This window comes from Rhopalosiphum padi, chromosome 3 (assembly GCF_020882245.1).
Source record: "Rhopalosiphum padi isolate XX-2018 chromosome 3, ASM2088224v1, whole genome shotgun sequence".
In the NCBI taxonomy this organism is placed as follows: domain Eukaryota; kingdom Metazoa; phylum Arthropoda; class Insecta; order Hemiptera; family Aphididae; genus Rhopalosiphum; species Rhopalosiphum padi.
The window spans coordinates 81457134-81474734 of record NC_083599.1 but is presented as its reverse complement, the minus strand read 5'-3'; the positions used below and the strand labels follow the sequence as shown (position 1 = coordinate 81474734).

Here is a 17601-nt window from a genome sequence, read left to right as displayed (position 1 = left end):
ATGTAAAATTGAGCGTAGTCACTAGTGATGGGCAGCACCAACTAATGACTATCGACTTAGTCGGTAGTAAACAATAAGAAAATAAGTCGGTTATTAACACTGACTAATCACTACCGAATAAAAAACCAACTAACGAATAATAAACCAACTAATGAATCATTTTTCTAATGAATAAATGAATAAAATATAAATAATCAATAATTATCTTATGAAAATAAACACTAGTTATTACCTACCAGGCTACCAAAATAAAATCCAGCTGAAATAACACATAAATAGAACGATATTAGATTATCAGAGCCTATTAATATTTACCAAACTATTTATAGAAAACAATGAGTTAATTCCGTCCGTCTTTATTTTATTTGGTCATTTTTATTTATTTTGGTAATCAGTAATCACTAATCGCTCAGTCAGTACTCACTAGTTGACTAGTGACTACTGACTACTCAGTATATCGTGGTCCGCAATATTTTAAAGTTTAAACAATCATGTCCAGAAAAAATACGTCGGACGTTTGGAAATACTTCAAAAAATTGCCAAACACCCCAAATGAAGCAGTTTGCTTAATTTGTTCAACCCATTATAAACATGGTCATGGGACATCTAATTTGCACGAACATTTGCGGCGTGTTCATCAATCCAAATTAGATGCTGATAAACGCAATGCAGAATTAGAAAAAGATTTAGATATGTCAAGTAGTAACCAACCAAGTAGTTCAAAAACCTTAAATTATGGTAAGTACTAACTACTAAGTAGTATGCTAAAACTATAATTCGCCTAGTGTAAATAATAAGAAATTAGTTAGTTAAAAATTATATTTAATTGGAAAAATTAATGTAGGGGAGAGTGTAAGTTGTACCTTGGACCGCAGTCCGCAATACCGCATGTACCTTGGTCCATTTTTTTATTTTTTTTAAAAATAAAATTATCTCAAAAGGCAGTTGATTTAGGATTTGGAAAAAAAATACTCATGTATAGATTTATTATATCTACAATATTTATAATATGCATTAACGTGAAATATTAACAATTTGAGCTGTTAGGGGACATTTAATAAAAATGGTCCCAAGGTACAACACTCTCCCCTATTATTTATTACTTTTTATAATATTTATTATAGACTACAAAATAAATATTTTTATAATTAAATTTACTAATATATTCCAATTTATAAATGAAACAGATCAAGAACCGGACCAAGAACAGCCACCTACCAAAAAAACCAAGCAATTGTTGTTATCAAAACGGTAAGAAATTAATTATTGCACTTGTTTAATTATATACAAAATTTATTAATATTAAATTTTGGACAAGTTTTAATACTTCACACTTCACAGCAGTAGAGGTGGAGTAATTTAGTTCTTTAAATATTATAGACTATTATAGTACTTCATTGCACGGGTACATTGTACAACTATACAACATTTTATATATTTAGTGTTTACATTATATTTTTAATTTTTTTTTTTTTAAATTTTAACATTTATTACTATCAAATAAAAATTTATTTTTTTCTTTGACAGTATTATAAAATATTGTATATTTTGTTATTAAATTACCAAAATTCCAACTTACATGGAGGTGCTTAAAAATAATTATTTCCTCCATAAAATATTTTTATACATTTTATTTTAATATTTTATTGTACTTCCAAATATTCTCTAATGTATTGAGTATTCGCTAACCCCTAAAACATGCTTTTTAATGCAAAGTAAATTTTTTCCTATGAAGTTGGCATTTCACGAATCGTTAAGAAATCTTACTCCCATTTAACTGCATAGGCCATAAATACCTACTACCTCTAATTATCAATTTAAAAATAATAATTATTATTTGTATTTAATGTAACAGATTTAACGAACCATCAACAAAACAAAAAAATGACTTCATATCTATTATAATGGATATGATAGCAGGAGATTTACAACCCATTTCATACTTGGAAAATAATGGTTTTCGAAAAATTGTCAGTTTTTTAGATTCCCGTTATTTGGAGCATATTCCTAGTCGTCGTACCCTTACTAGGAAAATAATGCCTGACATTTATCAATCTACCAAAGTAAAAGTGCAACAAATGTTAATTGAATCTAATTATGTTGCCATTACATCAGATATTTGGACATCTTTAAATGCTGATTCTTTTTTAACAGTTACTGCTCATGTATATAATACAAATTATGTACTGAAAACATTTGTACTAACAACAGAAAAACTTAATAAAAATCATACAGCACAATACTTATATGAAACATTGATTGAAATATTTGAAGAATGGAAAATAATTAATAAAGTAGTAGCTATTGTAACCGATTCTGGTGCTAACATAAAGGCTGCAATAAAAAAAATGAATGGCATACCTCATATTCCATGTACTGCACATAAGTTGAACTTAGTGGTGACAAACGCACTAAAAATTCAGTGTGGTGCAGATGAAAGTGACGTAGATAACAATATTGGTTGGGATGGAGTTAACGATTTAAACATTTTATTAAAAAAATGTCGTTCAATAGTAACATTTTTTAAAAAAAGTGAAATTGGACATCGCTGTTTACAAGACAAGTTAAAACAACTAAGTTTACCCGATTTGAAATTAAAGCAAGATGTGTCAACCCGTTGGAACAGTAGCCTCTTAATGCTTGAAAGGTTGGTAACATTAAAAGAACCACTTACTTGTGTCATGATGTCGCTAAAGGATGGTCCAACAATGCTCCTACCAATGGAATGGAGAATTATAGAGGATATTATACCACTGCTAACACCATTTAATTTAATGACAACAGAACTTTCAGGAGAAAAATACCCAACACTTGCCATGGTTATACCTTTAGTGAGAGGTATTAAAATTTATTATAAATTTAATTTTTTATAGTATGTCTAATTATTAACAAACTTTTTTGTAGGTGTGAATATTGCTCTTAATTCTAAAATAATGGAGACAGAATTAGGTGTAGCATTAAAAACTAAATTGATAAAAAATATGTCAGATCGTTTTAATCTGATTGAAGATAATGATGTTTCACCTTGTTTTTCAATTTCAACAGTTCTTGACCCAAGGTTTAAGAAAGTAGCTTTTACAAATATAGAGTTGGCCAATAAAGCTATACAGAGTATAAATAATGAATTAGCTGCATCAATTGGTAATGAACTAATGAATAATGATTATTTGAGAACCCACTGGCTACTGCCTACTACCTATTATTTTCATATATATGCTAACCTTAATATTATTTTCTAAGGAGAAAACAGAGAGCATTCAGCACCCATAGTAAATCATGAACCCCAAGAAAATCAATGCTCTGACTTATGGGCATTTTTGGCAACTGAAGTAGAAGAAGAAAGGACAACTTTAACGTCAAACACAACCGCGCAAACACTTATAAATCAATATATAAGTCTTCCTCTGGAAAAACGGTCAAGTATTCCACTAGATTTCTGGATCAAACATCAGTCACTTCTGGACTCATTATTTAAAATAGCTGTGAAATACTCTATAATTCCAGCGACTTCGGTTCCCTCAGAAAGAGTTTTTTCAAAAGCAGGGGAAATAATGAGTGCCAAAAGGAATCGGCTAGATCCAAAAAATTTAGATGTTTTAATTTTTTTAAACAAAAATTTAAAAGAATTAGCATAGACATAATATTGCTATGCTATTGTCTTTTTGTGTTTTATTTAAATAAAAGATAAAATTTCATTACTATAAAAAGTACTTACAATATTTTTTCTTGTAAAAATATCTAATTATGCTAATGAACCATTAAATACATTTATTTATTAGCTTTAAGATAAATATTTATTTTTGGTGGTAATATCATAAGTTGACAAATTTCTCCTTTAGTTATTTAGTCGGTTTTCGTTAGTTACCTAGTTGTTTTTTTAAAAGTCATAAGTCGTTAGTCGTTTTTCGATAGTTTATAGTCATTAGTCGTTTTTTGTTAGTGTTAGTCATTGAGCAGTTTGTTAGTTGGCCATGATAATTGTAAATTTGTAACCAACTGTAGTCGGTTTTTTGTAGTAAAATATAACTATTAGTCGGTTATTCAAATTATTCGGTTGTGCCCATCACTAGTAGTCACCCGCCACCTTTTTGATCCGTATATGTGTACAATCTATCGCACCAATTATCGAAGGCATATTAAATTTTCTACGAAAATCTGCCTTTTAGTAGCTAACTCTTCATTGGTCAATGGAAACTTAATATAATTATTTTTTAATGATGCTAGTGCTCTACAAACTTGACTCAAACATCGACTAACTGTCGGTTGACTAACACCATGTAAGTCTCCATTGTCGTCCTGAACCTTAAATTATAACAATATAGGTACTTTAATTTGTTTTAAATTCATAAATGAACTATTACTATAAACATTAAAACATAATTAATAATTACTTGTCCTCTAGCTAAATAACGAAGTGCAATCAACAATTGTAAGCTCGGTGAAATTGGTTTTCCGCGATTGTTAACTGCTCGAGGTAAAAAGTCACGAATTTCGTTTACGATTTGTAAGCATTCTGCTTTTGAAAATCGATATTTTTTACGAAATTCATCATTAGTAAGTTCGTTGTAAGGATTTTTACGAATCTTATATATTTTTCACTGTCTAATAAAACGCACATTTCTTAAATTTCTTACGCGTCTAACATTTTGTACATTACCGATATCCATTTTTCGTAAGTATAAAACACACAAGTTTTTAAAACACGAATGAATTAAATTAAATTAAATGATAATACATATTAAGATAACAGTGATTTTTATAATAAACCAGCTTTAAACCTACTATTTACCTAGTTTATAAATCAGAGGTTTATCGTTAAACTTAGTCTATGGTCTAAGTAAAGTTTATCGTCTATGAATAACAAAAAATATAAACTATTGTTAAACTACTATTAAACCATTGTTAAACCAGGTCCAATTTGACTATGAATAACACTGATTATGTTCAAACTAATAGAAAAACATTTAAAAATAAAAGAAAATGATGATGGAATTAGCTTAAAATTTAAACAAACTGTAATAGAACAACTTACTGAACGTTTTAAATTAAATGAACGCGTAATATCACCAAGTGTCATATCTGTAAGACACGTTGTCCCATTTTTTGATCCTAGGTACAAAAATTTGGAATATGAAACAATCGAAGTTAGAGAAAATATTCTAGAAAAAGTCAAAAAATTAATTGATGATATTACTTTTCAATTTAATGACAATTAATTATTTAAAAAAAAATTGAAGATAGTCATTTTGTAGAGTTTTTTTTTCTGAAAATATTGACGTTTTAAAATTTTAATTTCATCAATTTCCTGATTTTTAATATTTTTTCTAGTTTCGAAAAAAACTGCGAATTATTTAATACGATAGTGCCATAATGGTATCATTGTATCAAACATGTGGCCCGCCGCCCGCGTGCTTGTACGGCTGGCGAACGGGTTTCAGTGTGGCTCGCAATAAACGTCATATTTTATTTCTTCAACATTGTTAAATTGTTAAATAAAGTTAATAACTACCTATTGTACAAAATATCAATATGTACATTTTTGTTATACCTAGTATTAAATATTATAATTATAATAAATAGAAACACCTTTTTTTTACTAAATTCAAACTCAAAGTAAACAAAATACATTTGTTTTTATCTATTTATTATAATTGTAAATATGACCTATCACATCGTTTTATTCATAAAAGAAAACTCAGTAGAAGCTGTTCCATCACACTGGTTGTCAAGTGATGGAAAAACATGTGCTTGGCCTAAAAGGCATTTAGATCCAATCAGGCAAATTGAGAAAAAAAAACAACCTAATACACTTGAGTACACCTGGTTTCAAATTCGTATCTTATTAGCTAAATCTATTTGTAAGTACACATATTTAATTAAAAACAATTATTACCTATACAATTATTACTAATAAACTGTTCATATTATTGTTAGTTATTTTAATATCTACTATAATAAGTATTACCAAAAATCGTAACATAAAAAATATTTTTTGTTATATTTAAAAAACTTTTAGCAAGTTTAAAAGAAGCCAAAGCTAAAGCTGAAGTAGCAACTTTTACATCAGACTTATCTTCAATTGAAGAAGATAAAGAAACAAGGAATATTCGATGTAAAAAAATTGATGATGATTATATAAACGATGGTGATTCTTTTTCTTTAAAAAAAAAACCTAAAAAACATTTTAAAACAATTCAAGACAAAATTCTAAGCCCACCCAAGTTTATTGAAACAGGTAACATAGTAAATAAAATGGCTGCATTTTTTTTTTTAATTATACTATATTAATAATCATTTCAGATATTGATGAAGATACTGGTTCAGATTCTGATACTATGTTAATTTCAAACATTAAAAGTAAGCAATAAATTAGATTTTGTTAATTTAATATAATTATGTTTTAAAATATACAATCATTCTAATATTTTGTTAACAGGCAAAAAAAAGTCTCCATTAAAATATTTCCAATACAAAACCAGTATAAATATATCTGAAGATAAAAAAAGATCATCTACTGAATCTTATTTACCTCTTAGAAGTAAATATTGTATAAACTAATAATAAAGATAACGTAGCTATTTAAATTTTTAAAATATACCTATTTCTTATTATGTATATATTTTATTTTAATAGGTTCATCAATTTCAAAAAATAAGCCTTTAGTATCTACAAGTGCTATCTTAATCTCACCATTTGGAAAATGGGATGTGGACGATATTGACATACCAAATTCCAATAAAATTATAAAAAGAAAGTTGGATTTTGGGTCAACTTTAATTCCTTCCAAATCTTCACAAATCAATACAGACATTTATCATGACAACATTAATATTGATAATACTTCAATCCATTACAGTAAAATATTATTTTTATTATTATAATAACTATTTGTAGATTTTATTATTTATTAATATTTACTATCTAAATAATCAGTATACACGATTTAATTTAAATTGATTAACTATAACATCAATACGTATTGTAGGTATTTGCTTAGTGTTATAGTTACAATTTTAATGTATATTTTTTTTTAATATATATATATATATTATTTTAATAGCAGATGGCATGGATAATATAAATGTTGATTTAAAAAGTGATTGCCTAGAAAAGTTTAATGTTGAAGATAAACATTTGGACAATACACCAACTCATTTTAGTACACCGTCATCATCTGTATCAATTTCAAATAGCTCAAAAGTCCAAGCTGGTAATAATATATTGAATAAACCAAATCTATTAAATTTGTAATAAAAGCATTTTCTTTTTTTCAGAAATGCTTAATATTTTAAAAAGCTTGACTCGTTCTGTGACAAATATTAAATATGATGTAAAAAATATTACAACTAAATTTGACCGGCTAAATAATGTTTTAAGTGACCTGCAAAAAAACCAAAATAGTTCTTCCACAAAAAATAATTATTGTCCTGTTGATGAAAGTATTTACAAATTTCCTTTAATAAATCTTGAAGAACTAAACATTTTTGAAGAAAAAATAGTGGACAATGATTTTCGACAAAAAATAGTAATTATAATTCAGTTAAAAATAAACCTATCAATATATTATATCTTCAATATTTATTACATAAATTTAATAATTTATTTTGCAGGTACATTATTTAAGTAGACTATCACGTGATAGTGTCTCAGATATGACACGCCAAATAATGTATAATATGTTTCACAATAATTTGCTATCAAAGTTTTCTTATGCAGGACAGAAGCATAAAATGGTGTTTGCTACTCTACATTCCTGTTCCATCATATTTGGTAAGATATTTTTAGTATACTAAATACTGTTTATAATATTAGGTTATATAAACTGCTTAGTTTAATAAAATAAAATGTACTTAATATTTTAGAAACTATAAGAAGTGTACAAAAACATCGAAACTGCACGGATCAAGAGGTTTTAAAACCTATGAAGTTTTTCATGGCAAATGCTAAGTTCCGAGAAGAAAAGAAACAAAAACAAAAAAACCCTTTTTAATATTATTATTGTTCATGTATATATATATTATATTACTATTATATTATGTTATTATTATATTATTATTATTATTATATATTTATGTTTTGGTTTATTTAATAAGAGGATATTGTCATCAGCTAAGCTGATATAAACTATATAGGTACTTTAGTATATAAATTATAAAAGTAAAATTGCAAATTACTTGCTATAATAAAATTTAAAGTTTTTATTATAGTTCTAACTGTTAATTATTATTCCTAACTTATTTGTATTCAAAATTGTTATTGTTATGTAAATTACAGCAAAAAATTTGCTCCTGTTATGGTTTTACATTGACGCCTTCCAGTGCCAGATCTTGTATATTTTTTAAAATAAAAAATTATAGAGCCCTCTCCCTTAGTTATGTCCACAATTTGGTGCTCTCCATCCAAAACTTCGGGGCAAGTGCCCCGGTTCGCCCCCCTTAAATCTGCCCCTGACGCCTTCAAGGCTTCAAAAACAGCCCAAATCCTTTTTTTTAATAGTATAATATTATGCACCATAATAAAGGTAAAATTAATAATTGCATTTTTAGAAGTCATCTTTAAAATGAATACAAAATATTATCATATATTTTAAAAATATCGTTAACAATATATTTTAAAAATTTAATTATGCAAATATTTTAAAAATATTTCAAAAGATATTTTGAAAACGAAACAAAAATATTTTTCGGCCAAAAAATATTTTCTAATTATTTTTAAAATATATGTTGATCATTAAACGATGTTTTATAAATATTCATTGTTTTCTGAAAAATATTTCTAAAATGATTTTAAAATCACTTTTTGTTATGTGGGTACAATATATCATGCTCTTATTGTATTATTATATACTATCCTTAGTATAGAAAAAAAACTATAGAATTTACACTATAAAGAATTAAATCTCAGTGTGCATACCCGATCTATATGATTTTAATAAATACATTATAGCACAGTCTCTTAAAATATTTTCTAAGTATTCCATACATATACAATATACAGGTATAGTGTTTTATCAGGTAGGTACCGATCTTTTTTACAATATAATAAATATTATATAATATAATACTATATAGACATATAATTAAATTTTTTAAAAAATAAATAATATTACTCAGTGGTAGTCAATCAATAAGTACTATTACAAAAAACATATATATTTAACACTTGCAATATTCAAAAAAAAAAATTAGTACGTAAATATTGAAATACTGCTTTTTATTAATCGAATAATAAAAAAAATATAGCAACGTCGCCAGCAAAATCATATGAAAATAAAAAAAAACATTGGAAAAAAAATGCAAAAAATGACTCGCAGTGTTAATCAAAGCGCCACCGGTAATGTCGCCGGAGCGGGATTCGATCTCGGTTCACCTGCCTAAACCTATCCTTATCCTAACGCCTAATCCTATCGACTACACTTTGAGTTGATAACCGTTGTCAAATCTTGAGCACTTAAACCGTTTCCGAACCGTCACCGAATTCGCGTTATACGTCGTTTTACTTGTTTAATTCGTATTTCATTACACACACACACACAGACATTCTCGTTAATTTTATCTTGAATATATTTGTAATCGATATCCGTTTTATGGTTATTTAATTTATATTTATAATTATTAATATATATATATGTATTAAACGACTTTTGTCTCACGCCTAATCGGTCGTCGCGATCACACGACAGAATTTTTGGTACATATAATAAGAGCGTATACTACGCAAATACGGAAAAATTCGGAAAAAGCTATAAAATCAGGTAGAAAAGCGCGTAATATTATAATAATAATAGTAATAATCGTACAGTTGTCCAACGCATTTTTGATAAGCGGCGATAATGACTGGAGCGCATTCTTTTTTCCGTTTTAGGAACTGCGGGGGGTACAGCAAGCGCGCTCAAGTGGGTTTCGGGCGAAACGTCACGCGTTTTATAATATAAGACTAGCTGCGGGTGTGCCTCGGTGTGAGTGTGCCTCGCTGTGAGTGTGCCTCGCTTTGAGTGAAACTCGCTGTAAGTGTGCCTCGCTTTGAGTGAAACTCGCTGTAAGTGAATACCCTAGGACGGATGGTAGAGCTTGAAAGTGGAAAGTTTTCAAAAAAGGAAGACCTACCGCTGATTGGTAGTACTGCGAGTCTTCTATCGGGATGAATGATGATAAGGCGGTTGTTTTCGGGAATTGATAAGACGTTCGTGGCGTCGATAATAATATTATTTATTAAATTATTATTATATATATGCCTCGATTCCCGGCTTGTGGAAGCAGCCTCCGGCGCCTTCGAGGGGGGTCGATTGAAAATCGTTCCAAAGGAAATTCGGTTGGAAATGGTAGTCGGGTGTCTAGAAATCGGTCACATAATATATAGTTTGTCTCGAGGCTTGCCCGGTTCTTTTTTGAATGTATAAAAATATATAAGTACGAAAAATGGTAATAGAGTGTCTAGCTATCAGTCGTTAACCGGTGTAATATAGTGTCTTGTCGCATGCCCGGTTCTTTTTTGACTGTATACAAAAAATGGTAATTGAGTGTCTAGCTATCAGTCCTCATTCGATGCAAATCGATACCTATGCTGCGCCGTAGTCGGATTGTTATACCTCCTGACGTCGAAAGTCTGATATTGTATAGTAGGGGAAAAATTTTAAGTTAAACGAAGTGTTAACGTCCTATCTTTTGGGATTTATACACAACTAAATCGCTTTGGTTGCGTCGAATTGCAGTCTATGTGGGCGCTAATTACGAAATCTGAATTTTTTATTTGCTAAAAATTGAATACTTTATGTGTTACTAAACCCCTCAGGTAGGCAATCTGACTGCGTCGGATCGCGGTCAATGTGAGTATTGTGAGTGTAATAAGTGAAATAATCCACAATACATTTATTACATCATATTGTAAAAGTTATAATAGTAATATTTTCTAAATATTCCATACATACACGTAGGTATTGTGTTTCATTAGGTAGGAACAAATCTTTTTTACAATATAATATATTAAATAGAAATATAATTAAATTTAAAATCTCTAGACTCAAATAAATATTATTAACATACTTAGTGGTAGTTAATAAGTACTATTACAAAATACATAAAAACAAAGCTGATACCAAAACATTTATATTTAACATTTGCAATATATTATGTGTTTGATTCAAAAAGAAAATTAGTACATAAATATTGAAATACTGCTTTTTATTAGTTGAGTAACCAGTAACTATTGTACAAACAATATTTATAAATTAAATTAACATCAATTATCAATATAATACAATATTAGTAAAATGGTAATAATATATTTATAGATTATAGAAGTATAATAATAAATAAATAAATAAATATGAATATTATAAATATTAAAAAAAAAACCATACAGTATAATATATATTTTATACTAATTATATATTATTAGTAAAATTAACAAATTAATGAAAATACATAATTAAAATGCTGTACATTCTTATGGTCATCAGTTTATGTTTTTGTTACAAATTAGTGCGATAATAATTTTTTTACAACATATTATTAATACAAAATGTCAATCAATACTAACACACATGTCAACGTAAGTAATATTAAAAATATTTATAGATATATTAAATATTTGTTATAAATTGTTGAAAATATATAATTCAAATTATTTTATTTATAGGAGTATGTATTCTGTGATGCGGTAAGCACTAATCAGCTCTTATTTTCTGGTTACCTATAAAAATAAAAGAAGGTCAGTTTTAATGTATGTGTATAATATATAATGTAAGCTTGAATAATTATCAACAAATTATATTATTAATCATAATAATTGTAAATAATTTACCAATATTTAGGTGTTTGCTGCAAGTATAAATGTTCGACATTAGTTACGAATTCACTACAAAGCGAATTCGCATCCAGAGAGAACCACGTGGAGGTTGTCGAACTTTCTCTCCGTCGTATGTCACACAGACAACTTGTATCACACAGATTTATCACACAGATGTATCACACAGATTTGATGTTCACGAAGTTCTTGAAGACTTCATTGTACTGCTTGTAGGACTTCTCTGTACACAATGTTCTTAGTGACAAATCTTCCACGATCGTCACCAAACATACCAATTCTAATGGATTGAGAGTTCCTCACTCTTGAAAAGGCTACGGTACAGTTGTCCGTGTGTGAACACCGGTGAAGGCAGAAGCAATCCAACTCTATCGAACGTTTGACCCTGTGACTTATTGATGGTCATTGCAAACGACAAACGTACGGGGAACTGCACTCGCCGCATTATGATGGGCAGGTCATCTTCGCCACTGGACGTGAGTGGTATCGCAGGTATGATTATATCATCCTGTGCACCACCAGACAACATCCTCGCCTTGAAGTTGTATCGTCGCAGTTCAGTGACAACCAATCTCGTTCCGTTGCAGAGACGTCTCTTCGAATCTAGATTCCTAAGCAACATCACAATCGAACCTACCTTAAGCGTCAAGTTGTACGGCGACAGTCCGTCCGGTTCCAGAGTGTTCAGGAACTCTGTAGGATAATTAGCCACTTCGTCGGGGTCGTCGACCACCACAGTGTCTATGGCCGTATAACTCTGGTGAGCTCCGTCAATGCGCTGTAACACCGTACGGTTGATCTGCCTGCATTCGTCATTCCAGGGACATAAAATTATTTTCCGAGCAAATTCGTCGATGTTGTTGACCAACGACATTTGTTGCGGAAAAACAAAATCAATCAAATTAGCGACATCGCATACCATTTCCCGGGGAATTTCTATGGTGTCCCGAACACCATCGACCTCTGGCAATTGGCCGTTCACGAGCTGAAGCAACCAAGTCGCAAAGTCCACGTCGTTGTCGGCGCGCATGTTCCGCGTCAGACTGAACTGTTTCAAGTCACGCCACAAACAGTTGTATTTGATCGACGACCTGACGATGTCACTCCTCACCCCCCTCCGCACGACAGGCAGTATTTGTCTGAAATCACCGGCGAACAGTACCGGTTTACCGCCGAACGGCAATTCCGATCCCATGATGTCCTTCAATAACCTATTGACCACCGTGAGTTGTAGTCCCGGAGACATGGGCGCTTCGTCCCAGACGATTAGTGCCGCGTCACGTATCCTCTGACCACGTAACGACTGCATGGTGATGGTCGACGTCGAATCGTCTGTCAGCGTACCGAACGGCAATCCGAACGTCGAGTGCACCGTCATGCCGCCGTCCATGAGCGACGCAGCGATTTCTGTAAAAGCCACAGACAACACGGATCGCCCTTGGTTGCGAAGTGACCATATGAGGCATCCGTATAGTGTCGTTTTACCTGTTCCTCCGGGGCCGTCGACGTAGAAGAGTTTGGCGACGTTTCTGTTGTCGTCTACAGCCGCCATCACACGATCGAACACTGCACGTTGTTCGTCGTTCAAGTTATCCAGTTGTTCGGCCCAGCGTACCGTCGCGTCTATTGCACCGAACATGTCGTCGTCCGGGTCTTCTTCCAACAGTGCGACGTCCGGTAGTGGCAAACCGTAGTCCGCGAGCGATTTTCCGTGACCCCGAAGCAACTGGTCGATTGCGTCCAAACACGCCGCTCTCGCGCGGTCGACGTCTCGCAATCGGTGATTGAAGTCCTCCATTATGTGTGTTTCGCTTACCTGATACAACGCTAATGGGTTTGCGGTCTCGCAAAACAATAGCATCGTCACGAACAGGTAACGAAGCTGGGCTGGAGTGTCCAATGTTGCCGATTCGGCCATGCACGCCAGCAAAGCTCGGTCGTCTTCCAAAAGTCCCATCGCGACGGCTGCTGCCCCGTAGGTTGGATACTCTACCCCGTCTACTGTCCTCATGTCCCGGAAAGACTGTGGGCCTCTCTTGTGCAGAAGTAGCAGTCGCAATTGGAAACGATCTCGATCAAGTGGGTTGACGACGTACATTCGAGCCAACGTCTCGTATGTCACCCGTCTTCGCCGTCGTGACCACATTCTACGTGTCGCGTTCCAAGTGTAGTGTACCGGTATCTCTTGGTACAGGTACTGTCTAGCTTCGACGTCGGTCGTGTTGAGTTCGAAAAAGGCCGTGAGTTTGGTTCGAGCCAGTGCGGCGTTTTGCACCCGCTCTAGTACCTGTCAAGGTTCAAAGTACACATTGTGATAGTTTTCCAGGTGGACTGGAAGTCTGACGATCGTATGACTCCTTTTATGCATTTCATACGAAAACAACCTCCAAACAGCTTCTGGCGGACTGACGTACCGCGAGTTTATGTAACTGAAATCAATAACAACATGTATCATAATCAAAATATAATAATATATATATATATGCCAATAGAAAATACATATATAATTTAATATAAATAAATAAATAATTAATGTTAAGTTAACATTGTATGAAAATATCTAATAAGTTAAAGTGTAGTAAATTAATGTATAAGTAGTATGCAGCAATATGCAATGTTATTATAGTTGTCAATTGTTATGGTACATTGTATATGAACATCAAAGAATATAATATAACTGTTATAAACAATATGAATCAGAAAGGTAGACTAACAATATTGATACAAATTTATAATAATTTTAGTAGACCTTTTTGATAATATTAATACAATTTTTGTTTTTATTATTAACGCCTAAGTGTATTGTATTGAAATAGAAATAAAAAAAAATAATAACAAATATTAAGATTCAATAGTAATTACCATGCAATCTGGTTGCAGTTTGATATAATAAATAAAATTTTGTGTTTGGTATTTGTTTGTTACTTATAATATCATCATTGGTTTAATGTAAAGTCAACTTAGGTAATATATAGTAATAAGTATTGCAATATGTACCTAATAATGACATGTAAAATGTTAAGTATGGTACTTGATAATCTTAAAACGTCAAATTATAAAAATTGTTTTTATGTAATGTATTTGTGTAGCAGTGAACGTCAATCAATTAAATAAATAAGTATATTTTAAAACATTAAAAAATAAATTAAGTTAAAAATAAACTAACACAATTATATTACTTAATTGTAATTGTAGAATCTATAAGTTTAATTAATTCACATACTTTTCTATTTCATCTCCATTCCAGACTTCCAAGGTAGCAGCGTCATGGCCTTTGTAGACGTATTTATATAAATACATCACACTCTTTATAGTAGAGCACACCTCAACGTTTATGTGTGCGTCATACTTGACCAGCAAGTATGGGTTGTGGGGGACAACAAACTCATATTCTTCTTAAAATTTAAAATTGGTTTTTAATAAGAGGGAGTAGTGATTAAAATGTAAACAATGAATATTTGAATTACAGTAATGGATGAATAATAAAAATGTTAAGTATTCAATAAAATATTCACTGTATGACTCAAGTTGTTTGTTGTATCATATAGAAATACCTGAACGCACTACACCTATTGAGGTAACAATAATGCATTCAACATCATGTTTATATAATTGTTTTTCTTTTTTAAACAATGATATGTTATGAGTTATGAAGTTATATGTTATATTTGTATTTGATAGTTAATAGAATTAATAATTTTAAATATAATTAATTTTTTAAAAGTGTGATGTGTGTATTTTGCTAAATATATATATTTTAATTTAATATATTACTCGAAAGCCACTGAAGTGGCGAGTGCACTTCATTATTGCATGACTTAGTGCGGTACATTTATTTTCCAATTCATTAATATTACCTTTTTTATTTTTAATAATTATTTGTTTTAAAAAAAATAATAGACTTTGTGGTATATTTTTATTAATATTATCGAACATTTGATTTACCGGAGGATATGTATCGGTATTAATCAAGACAGAACGAATGTCCTCTCTGATAATTGCTGCTGCTGCTTCTACAACACGTAGACGTTCTTCCGAAACATTAGATTTTTTATTTTCATACCACGATTGACACAAAATTTTTTTTTGCGTATCAAGAAAACAAATAATTGTTAATTTAGCGTGTTTTGTAGTTATTATAATATCTTTTCCATTACGAGCAGTTAATTTATAAATTATAGTTTTTGCATCTGGAATGAAATCACTAGTTATTGCATTTACTAACTCTGTTAAGGTGAATTGACAATCATTGTTATTTTCTATGTAATAAAATATTTCTTCCATCGCTAATCTGATATTTTCGTCATGTGGACGACCTACTAATCCACCACTTTTGTATTTATTAAAAGATATCAAACAGTTATCATGGTATTTCGCCTCAGCAGCTACTAAATCATATTCAAAATTAACTCTATCCCTTACAATTTTACCGAGTCTATCATCACGGGACTCAGCTGTTTTAATAATATTATCTTTAAATGAAAGTGTGCTGACCTGTTTAATTTTCCTTCGATATTCTTGTCGTTTTCTTTTCTCAACATCTTCGTTGGCTTCTTCACCACAAACAAGGCATAGCGTTCGAAAATCAAATTTACTTGATCGTTTTTTATGCGGTGAAGGGTTAGATGGACCTGCAGCGTTTTCTTCACGTTCTCTTTTAAATGAGGCAATTTTTTTTTGTGTGTATACACTTTACGACACTCAACATGCACAGTTACCGATGTTACATTATTTAAAAACTCAAGATGTCCATCGTCTCTTTCATTACTAGCGTTTTTTAATGTTTGTAATCCACGCTCGACATTTACAGTTTCACCGACCAATAGCGAGTTTTCACATATAAAACAATTACCCGCCATTTAGTTGGTTATGTAATATAAGCAGTACTTGTAAAAAAATTCAGAACGCAAAAAAAACACGATAAACACGTGACAACGTTCGTTCAACTTCGACAACTAACTACAGTAGAACTTCGATTAACCGTCACTCTCTGTTATCCGTCATCGGTCATCGCCGAAAAAAAAAAATAATTAGGCGATTAGACGATTGTGATAAACTCGTCGTGGTGCCATACACAGTAACTATAAAGTGTATAAAAATAGTTTGTAATATGTACATATCCAATATAAGCGATAAACGTGATAAACGAACTATAAATTTATGTGTGTATGTGTTGTACTATGTATGTATGTATTGTAATTTAATCAGTGACCGACGAACAGCCAGTGTATTAGTGTTTTCGTAGTTTATGTGTCGTGTTTCGAAAATGGCAGAAAAGAGGAAACGTGTTGTATTAGGATTCAATCAAAAACTTGAAATTATTAAACGTTTGAAGAAAGGTGAAACTGCTACAAATATTGCTCAGATTTATGGTGTGGGGAGAACAACAGTGAATGACATAAAACGGGATGCTGAAAAAATTGAGCAACATGTGTCAAAACAAATATGTGTGCAAATGCAACCGGCAATCATAGGCTACCTTTGCTGGTGATTGGAAAATCAAAAAAACCACGTGCATTTAAAAATTTAAATATGAATGCACTACCTGTGAACTATTATGCACAAAAAAGTGCTTGGATGGACCAAACAATATTTTTTGATTGGTTTCATAAAGTGTTTGTACCACAAGTAAAAGTTCATCTCGCTGAAAAACAGTTGCCACAAAAAGCACTGCTGCTTATGGATAATGCACCAACACATCCCTCTGGAGAACTGAAAAGTGATGATGGCAATATAACATGTCTTTTTCTCCCAGCAAATACAACCCCTCTTATCCAACCTATGGACCAGGGCATA

General features: G+C 31.0%; 3 protein-coding genes across 3 annotated transcripts; 2 read left to right on the top strand and 1 right to left on the bottom strand.

Annotated features, from left to right (window-relative positions):
* The first annotated feature begins 491 nt into the window (after nucleotides 1–491).
* LOC132926163 (E3 SUMO-protein ligase ZBED1-like) lies at nucleotides 492–3635 on the top strand. The gene is made up of 6 exons (XM_060990501.1): nucleotides 492–738; nucleotides 1188–1251; nucleotides 1856–2471; nucleotides 2601–2838; nucleotides 2905–3141; nucleotides 3241–3635. Exons 1-6 carry the CDS (start codon nucleotides 492–494, stop codon nucleotides 3633–3635), a joined length of 1797 nt encoding a protein of 598 aa, XP_060846484.1.
* A 1894-nt stretch (nucleotides 3636–5529) lies between these two features.
* On the top strand, nucleotides 5530–7975 carry LOC132926162 (uncharacterized; the record flags this gene model as incomplete). Its single annotated transcript, XM_060990500.1, has 9 exons — nucleotides 5530–5858; nucleotides 6017–6251; nucleotides 6305–6357; nucleotides 6437–6538; nucleotides 6634–6855; nucleotides 7061–7210; nucleotides 7275–7525; nucleotides 7611–7770; nucleotides 7863–7975. Coding segments are annotated over exons 1-9 (1485 nt in total), but the record flags the coding sequence as incomplete, so codon positions are not given.
* A 4110-nt stretch (nucleotides 7976–12085) lies between these two features.
* On the bottom strand, nucleotides 12086–13176 carry LOC132926161 (ATP-dependent DNA helicase PIF1-like). Its single transcript, XM_060990498.1, has one exon. The coding sequence runs from the start codon at nucleotides 13112–13114 to the stop codon at nucleotides 12086–12088; it is 1029 nt and encodes a 342-aa protein (XP_060846481.1). The 5' UTR covers nucleotides 13115–13176.
* Between the last annotated feature and the right edge of the window lie 4425 nt (nucleotides 13177–17601).

Excerpts from the sequence above, each read along its gene's own strand:
- LOC132926163 (XM_060990501.1), top strand. The coding sequence starts at position 492 with ATGTCCAGAAAAAATACGTCGGACGTTTGGAAATACTTCAAAAAATTG. Across the intron at positions 739-1,187 it reads TTCAAAAACCTTAAATTATG|ATCAAGAACCGGACCAAGAA; the intron begins GTAAGTACTAAC and ends TAAATGAAACAG. Across the intron at positions 2,472-2,600 it reads ACAATATTGGTTGGGATGGA|CAAGATGTGTCAACCCGTTG; the intron begins GTTAACGATTTA and ends TTGAAATTAAAG.
- LOC132926161 (XM_060990498.1), bottom strand. The coding sequence starts at position 13,114 with ATGCAGTCGTTACGTGGTCAGAGGATACGTGACGCGGCACTAATCGTC.